At 40.3% G+C, this 15,014-nt stretch overlaps 1 protein-coding gene across 3 annotated transcripts in view; it reads right to left on the reverse strand.

Annotated features, from left to right (window-relative positions):
* Nucleotides 1-3,993: 3,993 nt before the first annotated feature.
* Nucleotides 3,994-15,014, reverse strand: part of LOC115763461 (brain tumor protein) — a 28,565-nt gene continuing 17,544 nt past the window's right edge. For 2 of the 3 annotated variants that reach the window (XM_030706035.1, XM_030706036.1), the window contains 2 exons: nt 9,152-9,381; nt 3,994-7,491 (listed from right to left, as the gene is read on the reverse strand). In XM_030706035.1, coding sequence (XP_030561895.1) covers nt 4,267-7,401 — 3,135 coding nt within the window. In that variant the 5' untranslated portion in view covers nt 7,402-7,491; nt 9,152-9,381 and the 3' untranslated portion in view covers nt 3,994-4,266. The remainder of the gene's footprint in view (nt 7,492-9,151; nt 9,382-15,014) is intronic. The other variant, XM_030706037.1, reaches the window with a different exon arrangement.

Consider the following 15,014-nt stretch of genomic DNA (forward strand, 5'->3'; position numbering starts at 1 on the left):
TGATTTTGATTTCTTTCCATTTCCTTTTTCTATTTTTGTTTTTAAATTTCAATTTTTTGGTGGTAGTGGTGAAACGATTGATTTCTAAACGAGGCGGCGCCCAAAACTAATCACAATTGCCGGCACACGCATACCAACTACATATAGTTAATGATTTTAACATACATATACATTTATATCAATAAATAGATGGGGGTATATGTCTTAAAATTCACGAGGCCCCAGTCCGAGCTTCATAGTTATCGCTTATCGTTATCGTTTATCGATAATTGGCTCAGACTGTGGCATTGTTTATATATTTGTTTGCTTATATATATAATATATATGCATGTATGTATATATTAAGAGAGCACAGTTAATTGGCGGTATAAAAAGTTTACATATTAGTTGAATTTTCCGTTTCTTTTCTTGGTTTGAAAAAAAAAATACATACGCTTAAAATGTTCAATATATGTACGTGTGTATGTATGCAGTTTTTTTTTTGTTTTTCTTTTGTTTATTTTTTTTATAGATAGCGCACAGTGTGTTATAGTTGCACGATTTAGCTTAGATAAATATGTTTTTGGGCATTAGTTCTTTAAATATATATACCAATACAAATATATATATTTAAAAAATTGTTACATATTCATTTTGCACAGTCTATTAGATTCTCAATTCATCAAAATTGTTATCAACATACATTTATATCATATATATTTATATATATAGATATATATTTATATAGATATATATATTTTAGTTTAATTAAATTTCATATTCTTCCATATACAATACGTAATGCAGCCGAAATGCATCTCTTGAATGTTATGTGCGGGCAAAAGAGCGGGATAGAGGAAGCGCAAGCGAGAGAGGAATGTCCCATGCAACTGCACCGTTTGGCATGGCGCTTCTATGTTAATTAACAGCGGATTCCGTTAACATATGTTTGGGGCGCCAACAGAATGTAAACCAAAATTAAACGTTAAAATAAAAACACAAAGCATACAGTTGTTTTTTTCTTTCTTTTGTCGGAATTAATAAAAAAAAAATCATTTAATTATGCACTTTTGTTACGTCTTGTTTTGTGGCGGTTTTGTGTGTTTGTGTATTAAATGTTTTAAATTTTACAACAATTCGTATTATGCATGTAAAAGGTGTTTGCTTGCATTCTATATGCTAATGTTAATATTAAAGTTATTTGTGTCCCTTTTTTGTGTAACATTTAAAAAAGTAATAATCAAATTTAATAGTAAACATAAAAAACAAATAAGCACAAGTCAATTAGTCGGCTGGTTTTCTTCTTCTTTTTACCTATTTTTGTTTTTTTCATTTTTGATTCTTTCATTGCGTAGTTTTAGTTGTTGTTGTTGTGCAAATGTTAATACGCTAATATAATTAAGAATAATAATAATAATAATAATAATAATAAATACAATTAAATAGTATTATGTATATATATATATATGTTTTTAGGCCATTATAAATACCATCAATTAGCAGTTTCGCATCGTGTATGATTAACAATTTTTAAGTATATAAAAAATTTTCAACAGTTTCAGTTTTGGTGTCAAGTAAAAAGTTCTCACAAGAAATATACAATACTTTGTTTTACCGTTCCATTACAGCTACACACACAATTACAATTACATATTACATATTACAGTACTTTAAATTACATTACACGATTTTAATTAGTTCATAGTTTACAACAAGCATTAAGTTTAAGAATCGCCTTTTGCAATGCGAAGCGCATTACAAATACAAATACTAAGCTAAGTATATAAATAAACATACATACATGTTTATGTTTGAATGTATGTATGTGTGTTTTGTTTATCGTCTAGAATTTAATAATCTCACTTAAGTGAAAACGAACGAACGTCAAATTCAAAAATGCAAGTTACAAAATATTACTTGAAGCGTTTTTCAAAAAAACAAATCATAGGAATTCAAAATAATAATGAAAATGAAAATCAAAAAAAAAAAAAAAAAAACAACACACAAAAGCAAATAGACAAAAAATAATAATTCTAATACTTGGGCGCAAAGCACACACTAAAAAATTAATATATATATATATGTATATATATAAACAACAAATCTATTATTTAATGTTGTATGTATACGCTGATGTAATTCAGCTTTTGTAAATTATAAATAAACATTTTGTAAATGCTTTTCCTGTTACTGTTGCGTTTGTAGTCTCAAAAGTTCATACAGTTGCTTTCTCATTGAATTAATTCACTTTGTTATTATTATCATTTGTTTTGTTTCAAGTATTTAACAACCCGATTCTGAACCGTGCTGTTCATTGATTTTGCATTAAAGTGAAAACGAAAATAATTATAATAATAATTGGAACACATAAAATGCGCTTAAACTAATTGCAAAATTAACACAACAACGGCACAAATATTGAATACAAGATCAAGATTATCTGATTTCGAGTTGCGAATAGATGAATTTCGATTAATTGAGATTTTGATTTATATACTTAAGTTGCATGTTTATATTATGAATACATATATATATACACACACATATATGTATATATCGATATATATACATGTATTTGTTAATTGTAATTGTTTATAATTATAAATTGTTTAAGTCTTCTGCGCTGATTGCCAACCATTTTTAGTGTTATTCCTCTTTGACGTATATTTAAATTGTTGCAGCAGCAAAAAACAGCTACTAATTAATTGTATTCATATTTTATGTTCTTCTCTGCTTTCAATTCAATTCAATTTGATGCGTACTACACTACCAACAAATAATTGTATTGTTTGCTTTTCTCTTCTTCTTTAATTTCAATTTCAAAATGTTTAACAACAATTGGACAATTTGCTTGAGCGTCAAGTCGTTTAGGCGAAACGCTTAAATAAAACAAAACCTAAAAACAAACAAAAAAATGTACAAAAAAATAATATGAATTTAAATAAATAAACACACACACACAACAGCACACATACATGTAGATAAATGCATATGCATGCGTGTGTGTGTGTGTGTGTGTGTGTGTGTGTGTGTGTGTAAATAAACAATTAAAAACAATAATTTCAGCTATTTTCAGTGCGTTTAGTTTAGTTTTTGTGTTTACAAATTAAGAAGCGGCAATGTCTGTTTTTTTTTTGTTTTTTTAAGTATTAATTATTATTTCATGTTGTGTTTCGTTTATGCACTAATGATATTAATAATGATAATAATAATAATAATAATAATGATAATAATAATCAAACAATGAAACATAAAAACTAAGCGAGTATAAAAAAGTTGTGTGTTGTTGGTTTTGTTGGTAAAAAAGTAGCAAAAATTTCATAATAATAATAATAATAAGTGTCGTAATAATAATAAAAATACATGTATGAATATAAATAATCATTAATCAGTAATCAATAAGTTTACAATCAAAAAATAATTTATAAACATAAAAAACAGTTCAATATATATATATATCAAAATTTCTCATTCTTTTTTTTTCATTTTGTTGTTGTTGTTGTTTATATGCAATCAAAAATAATAACAAACAATTGCGCATTACTTAAAATTACAATTAATAATGTATTTGTGTTTATGCTCGATCTACTTGCGTGTAAATTCAATTGTTGAAGCAATTATTTTAAATTGGCTTTTATTATTTTTATATTTGTTTTTTTTTTTATTAATTTATAATTATTTGTTTTTTTTTTGTTTTTTTGTTTGACGAGCGAACATAAAAAGTGGAGGGAATTGCTTTCTGGTATATTTTGTGCATTATTTTTGAATTTTTTCAAACGAAATGTCACTGAAGAGACTTGCAACTGCCAAGAGGGCGTGGCGGGGGCGCCATTCGAGTTTGTTTGTTTTTTTGTGAACGAATTAAACAAAAATGCTAATACACAAAAATAAAATATATATATATAAAAAAAACATACGTTTAGTCTTAACACAGTGTAAAAAACAAAATTCAACAATAATTTAAAAAGGTAATAATAAAAATATAGTAAGTATATAATATATAAAAGAGAGAGTTCTTGCTATGCTATGCTATGCTATGAGAGACAGACAGAGACAGAGGCAGAAAGAGAGAGATAGAGAGAGAGAGAGAGAGAGAGCGATAGACTTGAGAGAACAGCGCGCGCGCGCAAGTCAGAACTGCCAACTTGTTTTAATTTTTTTTTTTTTTAAATTCAAAGTTCTGAATTCCGAATTTCTGGCGTCTGTTTTGTATATTTTCTGCATTTTTTTTTTGTTTGTCGGTTTTTTTTCTTTTTTCTTTTTTCTATATGTGTCAAGGCTGTCTGCTTACATACCCACGGGCGCCAGTTGCACATAGCGATAGATATATAGTCGATAGTCCTTGCTGGCGAGGACAACGCTGCCATCATCCATGAGCGCCACATCGAAGCATTGGGCGTGCTTCACCTTCGATTCGAGCGCCGAGATCAGCTGGCCGTCCTGGGTGAAAATGGTCAGATTGAAGTTATTGTGATTGTCCGCAATGAGAATTTCGCCATTCGAATTGATGCCAACACCGATGGGATAATTGGTGATGCCCTCGCCGCCAATCTGGCGCAGATACTGTCCCTCATAGTTGAAGACCTTGACGCAGTGCGCCCGATTGTCGCTAATGAAGATCTCCTGCTTGTCATTGACCACAACGCCATTGGGAAACTCCAGATGCTTCGAGCAGCCGAACTTGTGCAGCACATTGCCATTCTGATCGAATATGATGACGCGCATCACCTTGCACTCGACCACAATGATGCGTCCCTTGTTGTCGACGGTGACGCCGCGCGGATGCTGCAATATGGTGGCTCCGAACTTGCGCACAAACTGGCCATATTGATTGTAGATCTGGATCTGGTGTGTGGGCGAGCGTTCGGTGACAATAATATCGCCGGAGTTGCGGACAACGGCCACCCGATTCGGATAGAGCAGCTGGGAGTCGCGTTTGCCGCACTCGCCAAACTGGAACTTGAAGCGTCCCTCTTTGTCAAAGATCTGGATGCGATGATTGTTCGTGTCCGCCACAATGATGTCGTTCTGTGCATTGACCGCGACACCGCTCGGTTCCGTGAACTGTCCCTCCATGACGCCAAATTCACCGAATTTGCAATGGTAAATCATCTTTTGGCGCTTGATTTGCGACTTGGGTGGATATATTGAGGCCGAGAGCAGCTTGTTGGTCAGATCGAGCAGAGATTCGTTGCTAACGGCGCTGTTGTTGCTGCTCCCATTGAGATTGACCGACGACAAGCTGGCGAAGGCATCAACCACAGCCGAGCTGCTGTTGCCGTTGACGCCAATTGTTGCCGCTGCCGTTGTGTTGAACAAATTGTCGCTGCCTCCGTTGCTCCACTTCTCGTAGGGATTGTAGTGCGTCATGCTTGTGGCACGCTTTGGCAACAGTTCGCCAAAGTGCTGCAGATCGTTCAGGTTGCGTTCACGTCCGCCCAGCAAAAGGCAACCGGCGCCATTTGTATAGACGCTGCCGTTGCTGTTGCTGCCATTGCTGCTGTTGTCCAGCAGACTGCCCAGGCCCAGGCCCGGCAGCAACTGTTGCTGCTGCAGCTGAAGATGTTGCTGCTGCTGTTGCTGCTGCTGCTGCTGATGATGATGGTGATGGCTGCCCGCGCTGCTCGCGCTGCTGTTGCTCGCACTCTGCGTGGGCCGCGCAATGGGCGGCTGCTTGCCGTGAACGTGATTCTGGGCGTGGCTGATGTGACTGTGAGCAAGACTCAGGCTCGATTCGGAGCAGTTGCCGCTGCCAGAGCCGGAGCCGACACCGTTGCTGGCGCGAATATAGCCAAAGGTGTTGCGTACGCCGGCCTGTATGGACTGATAGTTGGATATGAACTCCAGCTCGATGGCAAGCTGCATGTCCTGTACGCCCGTCTGCAGCTGCTGCTCCAGACTCTTGCGCAGCAGCATCGCTTCGGGCAGCAGCGGCGATTGGACGCCAGTTGTTAGCGAGCGCTCGACGGCCTCACAGGCCGCCAGGCCCTTGTCGGTGATGTCCTTGGAACGCTGCAGCCACATCACATTGCTGTTGACCTTGGCCGTGTAGACCGTCTCGAGCTCCTTGAACAGCTCCGTCTTGCGCTCGTCCAGCATCGAGCTAAAGAACTGATGCGTCTCGTTCAGTTCGTTGTGCGCCTTCTGGTACTGCAGCTTCACCTTGGTCACGCACTGCTCGACGCTATTGGCCACGGTCACAATCTCTGCAATCTTGCTGCGCATATCTGCGAGCAGCGTTTGCAGCACCGCCTCGTTCTGGCTGTTGCCGGCGGCGGCGCCAGCCACAGCTGCCGGTGACTGCACGCTCTCCAGCTCGTGCAGACCTGTCGAGTGCTCCAGGACAATGCATTCCTTGCACACGAGCGTGCAGCAAGTGCGGCAGCTAAACTTCAACAGCTCGTGCTTGTGGCGTGCACAGAAGAGTTGTCGCTGTTGCTGCTGCTGCTGCTGCTGCTGTTGTTGCAAGTGCGGTGTGTACAGTGTCTCGTGTTGCTGTTGCTGCTCCTGCGAGTTGTTGGCTGCTGCTGCTGCTGCCAGCACAATCTTCGACAGCTGCGACATGGGCTGCTGCGGCTGTGCGTCTGTCATTTGTGTCTGTTGCTGCTGCTGTTGCTGTTGTTGCTGCTGCTGCTGCTGTTGCTGCAGCATCATTGTGAGCGAGCTGGCGTACTTGAAGTCGCTGGAGGCTGGATTGTTGCAGCTGTTGGGCGTGTTGCTGCTGCTGCTGCCGTTGCTGGTCGCCTCGAAGCCCTTGATCCGGCAGACATTGTGCCCGTTGAAGCAGTGCATAAATTCATGCGCTGTCACACAGTTGGCGCACAAATAGCTCTGGCAATCAAAGCATTTGGCCACCGCGTCGCTGCACTTGCTCTTGCAGGCGGTGCAGCGTGCGGCTGCGAGACTGTTGTTGCTGCTGTTGTTGTTGTTGGCGCTGCTGCCGCTGTTGCTGTTGCTGTTGTTGCCTTTGCCGGCGCCAACAACCAGACTGCTGATGCTGTTGCTGCTGTTGCTGGGCAAATTGCTGCCTATGACGCCGGGGCCATTGCTGTTGACATTGGAGCTGCTGATGACGCTGCTGCTGGTGCTGCCGCAGCCGCTGAGACCGCTGGTGGATGAGCTGGACGATGAAGAGGACGACGATGACGAGGACGAGCAGGAAGATGAGCTGGCCGACGAGCTGGACGACACCGAGGCCGATATCGGATGATGCCCATTGATGACAGTCACATCCTGGCGCACCTTCACGCTGACCTGGCTGCCAGCTATGTACTCATCACTGCAGATCGCCGAATCGCTGACCGGTGGCGAGGAGCCGCTCAACGTCAGCGGCGAATCGGACAGATAGCCGGCATGCTCGTAAGATTCAATCGAGTTGGCGCCACGCATGGAGTCCAGCGATGGAGTCGGCGAAGACGCCATCGTTCTGTGTGTATGTGTGGGTGTCTTTAATTGTTTTCTTCTTACTCCACTTATGTACTCTGCCCTGATCTCTAAATGCCGCTCACACGCCTGAAAACAGAATAAATTTAACAGAGAACGCATGAGTAAAAAACAATAATGAATGTAGTTACACGTATTAAAAATCGCATATGTATTAAAAGAAATATGCAAGGAACATGTCAATAGATGCGAGATTTTGTTACTGCATTAGTACAACATTTTTTCGATCAGCCAAATCTCAAGTAAATGTTTGGGGTTCAATTTGTCACGTATCCCATTATGATCATGGTTAAAAAACCGTGCGATTATTAAAGCTTATGATTCTTTATGACAAATCATATAACTATTTGTATGCTGTCTCTTTGAAGCACACTTCTGACGGATTCCCTCTTCCCTCCTTTTAAAATAGAGAAAATAAAAAGAACTAATTCTTGATCTACTTCCGATCTATGTTAACCACAAAAGATTATGTATATAATAAATAAATTTCAAAAATAAAACGACCGTCAGAAACATGGAATTTTGTGTAATTGTATATTTCATAAGAAATAATACGTTTAATTTCATATGCGAATCCAAGTTATTTTTTTTAACAAAAACTCCTCGAGGAACAAGGTAATGAAAAGTGTATTAAATAGCTTGCTACTTTGTTTTAAACCAGATATCTGCTTTAATATCATATGCTAATAAGGTCTTCAGATAATGCCTGAACTTATTTTTAGCCCCATTAAACCCAAGAGATAGTAACACAATTTAAATCAAGCAAACGAGCTTGGGGCTTCATATTAAAATATGTCAAACTGAAATTCAGCATCTTGGCTTTAATAGAAATAACTTAAATAAATGAAGCTCCCATCATGAAGCTTTATTTATTTATTTATGTTTCTTTAACTGGCATTTGCTATAGCCGAAGCAATTAATTTGATTAACTTTGCATATTCAGCAAATGTTATTGTTATTTGTTAGTCGGCCAACTACAAATCGCCGAGAGTTTCAACCCCTGCCACGCCCCTTATCCTTTGTTGCAAAGCACCCTTTGTGTGACTCAGCAAAGTTTCTTTTTTCTACTGGTTTTTGCCTCTTTTCCAAATTGTGATTCACCTTTTCGTAACATAATTTGTAGCTAATTGTGCCCCTCGCACACAGGTGAGCCCTTTTTGAAGCGAAAAGACTCTGTCAAATTAAAGCAAAGGGCTTGCTTAACGCACTTCGAGGCTGTACCCCAGCCCTCTTGTCATTTGTAGTCCTAGCAACTGCCCCCAACTGCGAGACCCAACTTACACTTCAACCATCAACAGGAAATGCAATAAGCGCACGCACAAGGGGGACCCGCAAGATGCTTGAGGGTCGTGCAACCCCTCGCAGCAAAAAATAAAAGTAAACAAGCGGCGGCAAACGGACAAGGAACTTTTCTAGATTTCCATTTCCAGCAACACGCACACACACACTCACACACACACGAAACATCCGTCAACAAAAGCCTCACTCGAAGAAGTCGGGAAGTGAAAGCCAAACCGAAACGAAATGGAACGAAAATCAACCCTCGAATAATGCGCCCAGTGAAGCGCGGCAAGGCAACAAAGCGCGCTCCCCCAAATGGGAGGTTGTGGGCGCGGGGGTTAGAGGTTAGACGGGTGCAACTGTCTAGACTGAATGTATGTGCAGACACACACACACACACACACACATGGGGAGAGAGAGAGAGAGCCTTTACGAGGCATTGACTTACCTCTTTAGTTGTATTTTTCGCCTGCTTTTAATAAATTTGATTTTATTTTCTGTTTTCGTGGTTTGTTTTTGTTTTTTGTTTTTTAGCATTCGCTTTCAATGCAGTCAAAAAATGCTGCCAATTTGGTGTAATGTGGTCCTCAATGTTGTTGTTGTGGCTGTTGAATTTGTATCATACTTTTTGGGTGCTGCCAATTTTGCCAATTTCAATTGCGTTGCGCGCACAAAATGCTGCAATAGAAATACGAACAGAAACGCGATTAATATTTGCACATGCGTAACTTAAGTAAATGCTACACAAGCAAACAATATTCAATTCAAATTTTGCACCATGCACTTTTCACTCTGAGTCCGTTGGACACCAACACAGAGCCGTGGAAAATGATAACGCGACGCGCTTGCGACGCAGCTCCCTGCAAAACTAACTTTGCGCATTATTCAGCGACCCGGGTAAAGCTGCCAACAGCAGCAGCACCCGACGAGGGTGACGTCGACAGCGCTGCTCATGCTTCTGCAGAGGAGAGCGTGTCCTGTGTACGCGGCAGAGCAGCAGTAGCAGCAGCAGCAGCAGCAAATGCAACACTGCACGTTGCAGTGGTGCGGAAGCAGGCGAAGATGCGAGGGCAGCATAAAACAAAATTATTGCCAATTACCAGCCGCACAGCAGAGGCGGCAGCCGCAACAGCCCACACACACACACACACTCACACACAATTTGGGAAAAATCAATATTAATATTTACAGTACACACGGAAAAAGACAGGCAAACAGGCAACAAGGCACACGGCAACAGCGCAAAAAGAGTGTTTATGTGTGAGGGAGAGAGGGAGACGGCGTATAAATGCCGAACTGTTGAATGCCGGCCCAACAACCGGTACAAACTGAATTGTACAGCCCCCTTAGAGCGAATAGCGCACGGACAAACAGTGCAACCCTTAAAACAATATGGCGTCGGCCAGTCACCCACTCAAACCAACTAACTAAAAGCAACAATTTTCCATGCCCGACGTCGCCGTCGCCGCAGCGCTACAGGTTGCGCGCTCAGAGAACGAACTGTAACAGGAAGCAACAGCGAACGATAAACCGATAACATGGCTGCATCTCTTTGCTCTCGCTCTCGCTCTCACTGTCGCTCTCTCGCTTTGTAGGCTGCGCATGTTTTCCAATTTTGGGCAATGACAACAACAAGAGCAATAACAAGCTGCGTTGCTCTCAGCTACTGCTCTTTGTGCTTCTTCTTCTAATGTTGAGTGGGCGAGCATACTTTTTCGCCTATGTTGCCGCCGGCGCCACCAGAACTTTCGCGTCGAATTCGAACTGCTCGCTTTGCCGCACCGGTGCAGTCTAGCTGCAAACAGAGAAGTTCTTCTGCCCTTTTGCATGTTGTTTGTTCTTTCTGTTGTCGCACAACATGGAAAATGCTAGCAATGACGCGCAGACAGCAGATACCAGAGGCAGTGCACACAGCATACAAGCAAACATATGAACATATGTATGTAAATGCGTGTTCATGTATTTAAATGCATATGTATATGCATATGTATGCTTAAGTAACTGCAAAGCAAAAATTTCTCTACATGTAGACGAAATAGCCAGACATGCATATACACATACATGTACATGTGTATGAAATAATTACATTTGCACGCATACTTACACATGTGCATGCATGAATTTATGTACACGTAGAATCTTTTTGACAGTGTTGATAACTGTTGCAAATAAAGTCAAGCTAAGTTTAATGGAACGAATAAATGAACATTTGTATATGTTAACTAATTATATACCCATTAAAAACAAAAAATTAATAACAATAAGATAGTTGAAATTATACATATGTATGTTCATTTGATATGCAAAAATTGAGTAACATAATAAAGTAAATATTTTTAATATATGAGTTGTATTGGTAAATGTCGCGGGCTTTTGAAAGCTTCTATGATTGATAGGTATTAAATTTAAATATTTTAAATATTTGTCGATATGGAATCGATATGTAAATAATCAGTCAATCATTTTCATTATCATAAAAATACCAAGATTTTGTTTAAATAGAAACAAATGTTTTAAATCACAAAAACGGAACAAAACAAATACAAAAAAAAAGTTTACTTAAACTTGTTCTAAATAAATAAATTGATAAAAAAACAAAAAAAAAATGTTTATTTATCAGACTCTACAAAAGTGGAAATACTAGCTAATGCCATCGATCCTGCATTCATACATATAAATACTGCTCTGACTCAATATACTAGATTCTTAATTTGCCAACAATTTCAACAGGTTGCTTACTAATAAACTTATTGCGTGACACCAAAACCATAACAGTAAATAGCAGTAGTTGCTATTTAGACGCCTATGACAGCAACATATCCAAAAATAAAAAAAAAAAACAAAACATACTAAATTACCAATTGATAGCGCAAGTCGGGCAACCGACCTGACGGATAGGTGATTAGATTATAGGGTATGTGCGGGTTGCGCGATAAGGTCGTGTCGTATATGTCTGTAAATATGGACTAGCACAGACAGTTGGATTGTATATTATCATAGAATGATAAATATCAGAAGAAAAGAGAAAGAGATAGAGGGAGACAGAGAGAGAGAGAGAGAGAGAGAGAGAGAGAGAGAGAGAGAGAGAGAGAAGCTTTATGGCTATGCCATATGTTGCCTCTTCGAGCGTTTGATGAAAAACATGTACTACAAAAATTCCAGAGGGCCTGTAAAAGTATTTAAAAATAGGAGCTAATAATAATAATAATAATCAGGCTGTAATGCTGATGGGCTGGCGGCAGTGTAGTGCACTGAGGGCGCGCGTTGGGGTCATTAAGTTCAAATATGCGCAGCGGAGTAAAATTGTGGGGGCGATGGAACAACGGGGAAAACAAACTGCGCAGCCATTACTAATGCAAAACAATTTGTAAAAGATTATTAATTTCATGGCTGAAAACTGTTCACAGAAACAGACGGAAGCAAAGTACATACATATTCACATACAAATAGAAGAGCTGAATAAAGAAGAAAAGAACAAGAGGAGCAAAAGAACAGCAGCCCAACCAACCACATCATCAGCAACAAAAATAATATCAAGTTCAGGGCGGGTAGGCGGCCAGCCAGCCAGCCAGTAACAACAACAAATCGGAAGGGGGAGGCAGCTACAAACGACGGTGGAATGCGAGACACCACGAAACTGCATACAATGTAAAGCATAACAGACAAAGCGAACCCAAAAAAAAAAAAAAAAAAAAAAAAACAACTGCAAAATACTAAAATGCATTTAGAGTTCGTTTGTTTCATTTTCGCATGCACACAGAAACAAATGGGCTGGTGAACAAACAAACGTTTCAATTCATAGCATTCCCTTCTGTCCATTTGGGGTTGCAGCAGCAGCAGCGGCGGCGGCAGCAGCAGCAGCAGCAGAGTTCAATGGTACCCAGCGGCAACAACCACAACAAAGCCAAAGAGCATGACACAGACGCGCAAAAAATAGAAGCCCAGCACAAAACGCAACGTGTAAAACAGAACAAAGCATGCGAAATTTGCGACGACGACGACGGCGAAACCGTTTACCTGCGCCATCGTTTCTAAACGGGCTGCAGCTGCAGATACATACACACTTGCACACACACACACACAAACGCCAAAGAACATGCTTTATATGTGTATGTATGTATGTGTGTGTATGTTCCTAGAGTCATGGACGCGACCATCGAGAAAAGGTACCGCCTGCCAGCAGCATGCCTGGTTGGACGGTAAGGCGTGCACGAACCGCGCGTCTGATGCAAATTATTATTTGCCATTTTCTGTCGAAGCAAAACCAATTCGCTGAATTCGAAGACATTGTCTGAGCCTCTGGTTCTACCCCTTCGCCATCTGCCTCTCCTTCGCCAACGCAACAGATGTCGCGGGCTATGCGTCAGCAGCATCTGACCCCCAAAGCAGCAGCTGCCGTTGCCGCCAATGCTGCCATTTCTGCTGAATGAAATTCATTCGGCGACGGCGCATTTTATTGAACAAGAAGACAATGGCAAACGACCCTTTCCCCCACCTACCCACTCCCGCTCACATACACACATAAGGGAGTTGTTGTTTTTTTTTTTTATTGTGTTGTCGTAGGAGACGACGGCAGACAGCAAGAACGAAACAACAACAACAACAGCAACTGCATCCAATTTAGCAGACAACAACACAACCAACCTCACAGTCGCAGACATTTCATGAACTGCTTCTTCTTTCATCGCCTGTTCTCACTATTTGCTCTCGCTATCTCACTATCTGCCTTCTTGCTGCTCTCTCTCTCACACTCTCTTCCTCGCTGGCTGGTCCAGCAGGTCAACGCCGTGTCATCAGTGCTCTTCTTATACCCTGTACTTTGCGTACAGGCTCAAGCGTGCAGTCAAATAGTGGGGGGCATATGCACGTACTTTATTTAAAACTTATATATGTATACACACACACACACACACACACACATTTTTAGAAGGCATCTCACGGGTCGAGCAATCTCTCATAGGTTGCAATTCTTATTTGTTTTACGTTAAGTTTTCATTCTTACTGTCTATGGGTTTGTCGTGAGCTTCGCAGTTGGCTGTAACTCTTCTGTTAATGTTAATGGAGTTTAAATGCCTGTCGCGTCCTACCTTCGACAGTGGCATGCCAAAACATTGTGCCTGCTCAGTCGCACAGTTGAACAGTTGCACACGCACAGTGCAGCACATAACAGTGCATACAGCTAATTGATGTAACCGAAAAATCATGTTTCGTATCGGTATCACAGTCGAATTACCCCCAGCTACGGCTGCTAGTTTTGTTGCAGCCAATGCATCCAATCAAATGGTACGTGTCTGTTGGCTCTTTGGCGTGTAAACTTTTGATAAATATTTACTATCTACTTTAACATTTTCAATTAGAGTTGTACCAATTTTCGTATTGTGTACACTGAATACAGTACAGTGTGCATATACACATAAGCTATGTATCTTTCTTTATCTATTACGTGGAACTCGACACAAGCCCCCTTACCCAGACCCAGAGACCCAACGAGCAACTAAACAAGCGCAACTTTTTGATAATGAAAATATAAAAAAATTGGTACACTAAGATTGGAACTGGCGGCAACGGGAACGGAAAGTGTTGCAAAGTTCTAGAAAACAAAATAATACAGCTTTAGCATGTGACGAAAGAATGTGTACAGATGTACTCATGCATAATTAGAAGATTATTCCCGATACTCATATATGTATATATCGAGAATATTATTTACTGCAACGAACACAACTGTATAGATGCGAGTGGGATGCTAGTGTAACAGTCATAGGGCGCTACTTTTCTTGATCAGACCAATTGCGATATGGAGCGTAAAACAATCCGCATGGAAAACAATAGCTAAATAAACAAGTGTGTAAACATTTTAAACACGGTTTTCGATTTTTTGCTTGACGTAAAAAAGAACACACACACACACACACACACACACACACACGCAATCGCAATCTTTTTCTGAAAGTCCGTTGTATTTTAATGACTTGGAAACCAGCGTGGCTCACAAGTCGTCGGACGTCAGTCTGTCCAGTCGACGGTTGGTCGGTCGCGGGGTGTGAGTAAAATTAAAGAGCATTGCCGTAATAATTTGATTTTAAAATATGTACACAATGAAAAGAGAGGGGGAGAGAGAGAACAAAAAACAGCACATTTTATTCTTCCGCATCAGCACAACAGTAGCGGCAATATTCAATAGCAGTTAAAATCTTGATCATTGTTTATACAGTTGCTGCCAAACAAATAGGCACAGCGCAAGGTCGCGCCACCCGAAAAGGTTGTCGCACCAGCATCTGATTATTCGATTTTAAAGTAATGCAAGGTGA

The sequence above is a fragment of the Drosophila novamexicana genome, unplaced genomic scaffold, assembly GCF_003285875.2.
Source record: "Drosophila novamexicana strain 15010-1031.04,08,12 unplaced genomic scaffold, DnovRS2.1 tig00000739-arrow-arrow-pilon, whole genome shotgun sequence".
Taxonomy (NCBI): Eukaryota; Metazoa; Arthropoda; class Insecta; order Diptera; family Drosophilidae; genus Drosophila; species Drosophila novamexicana.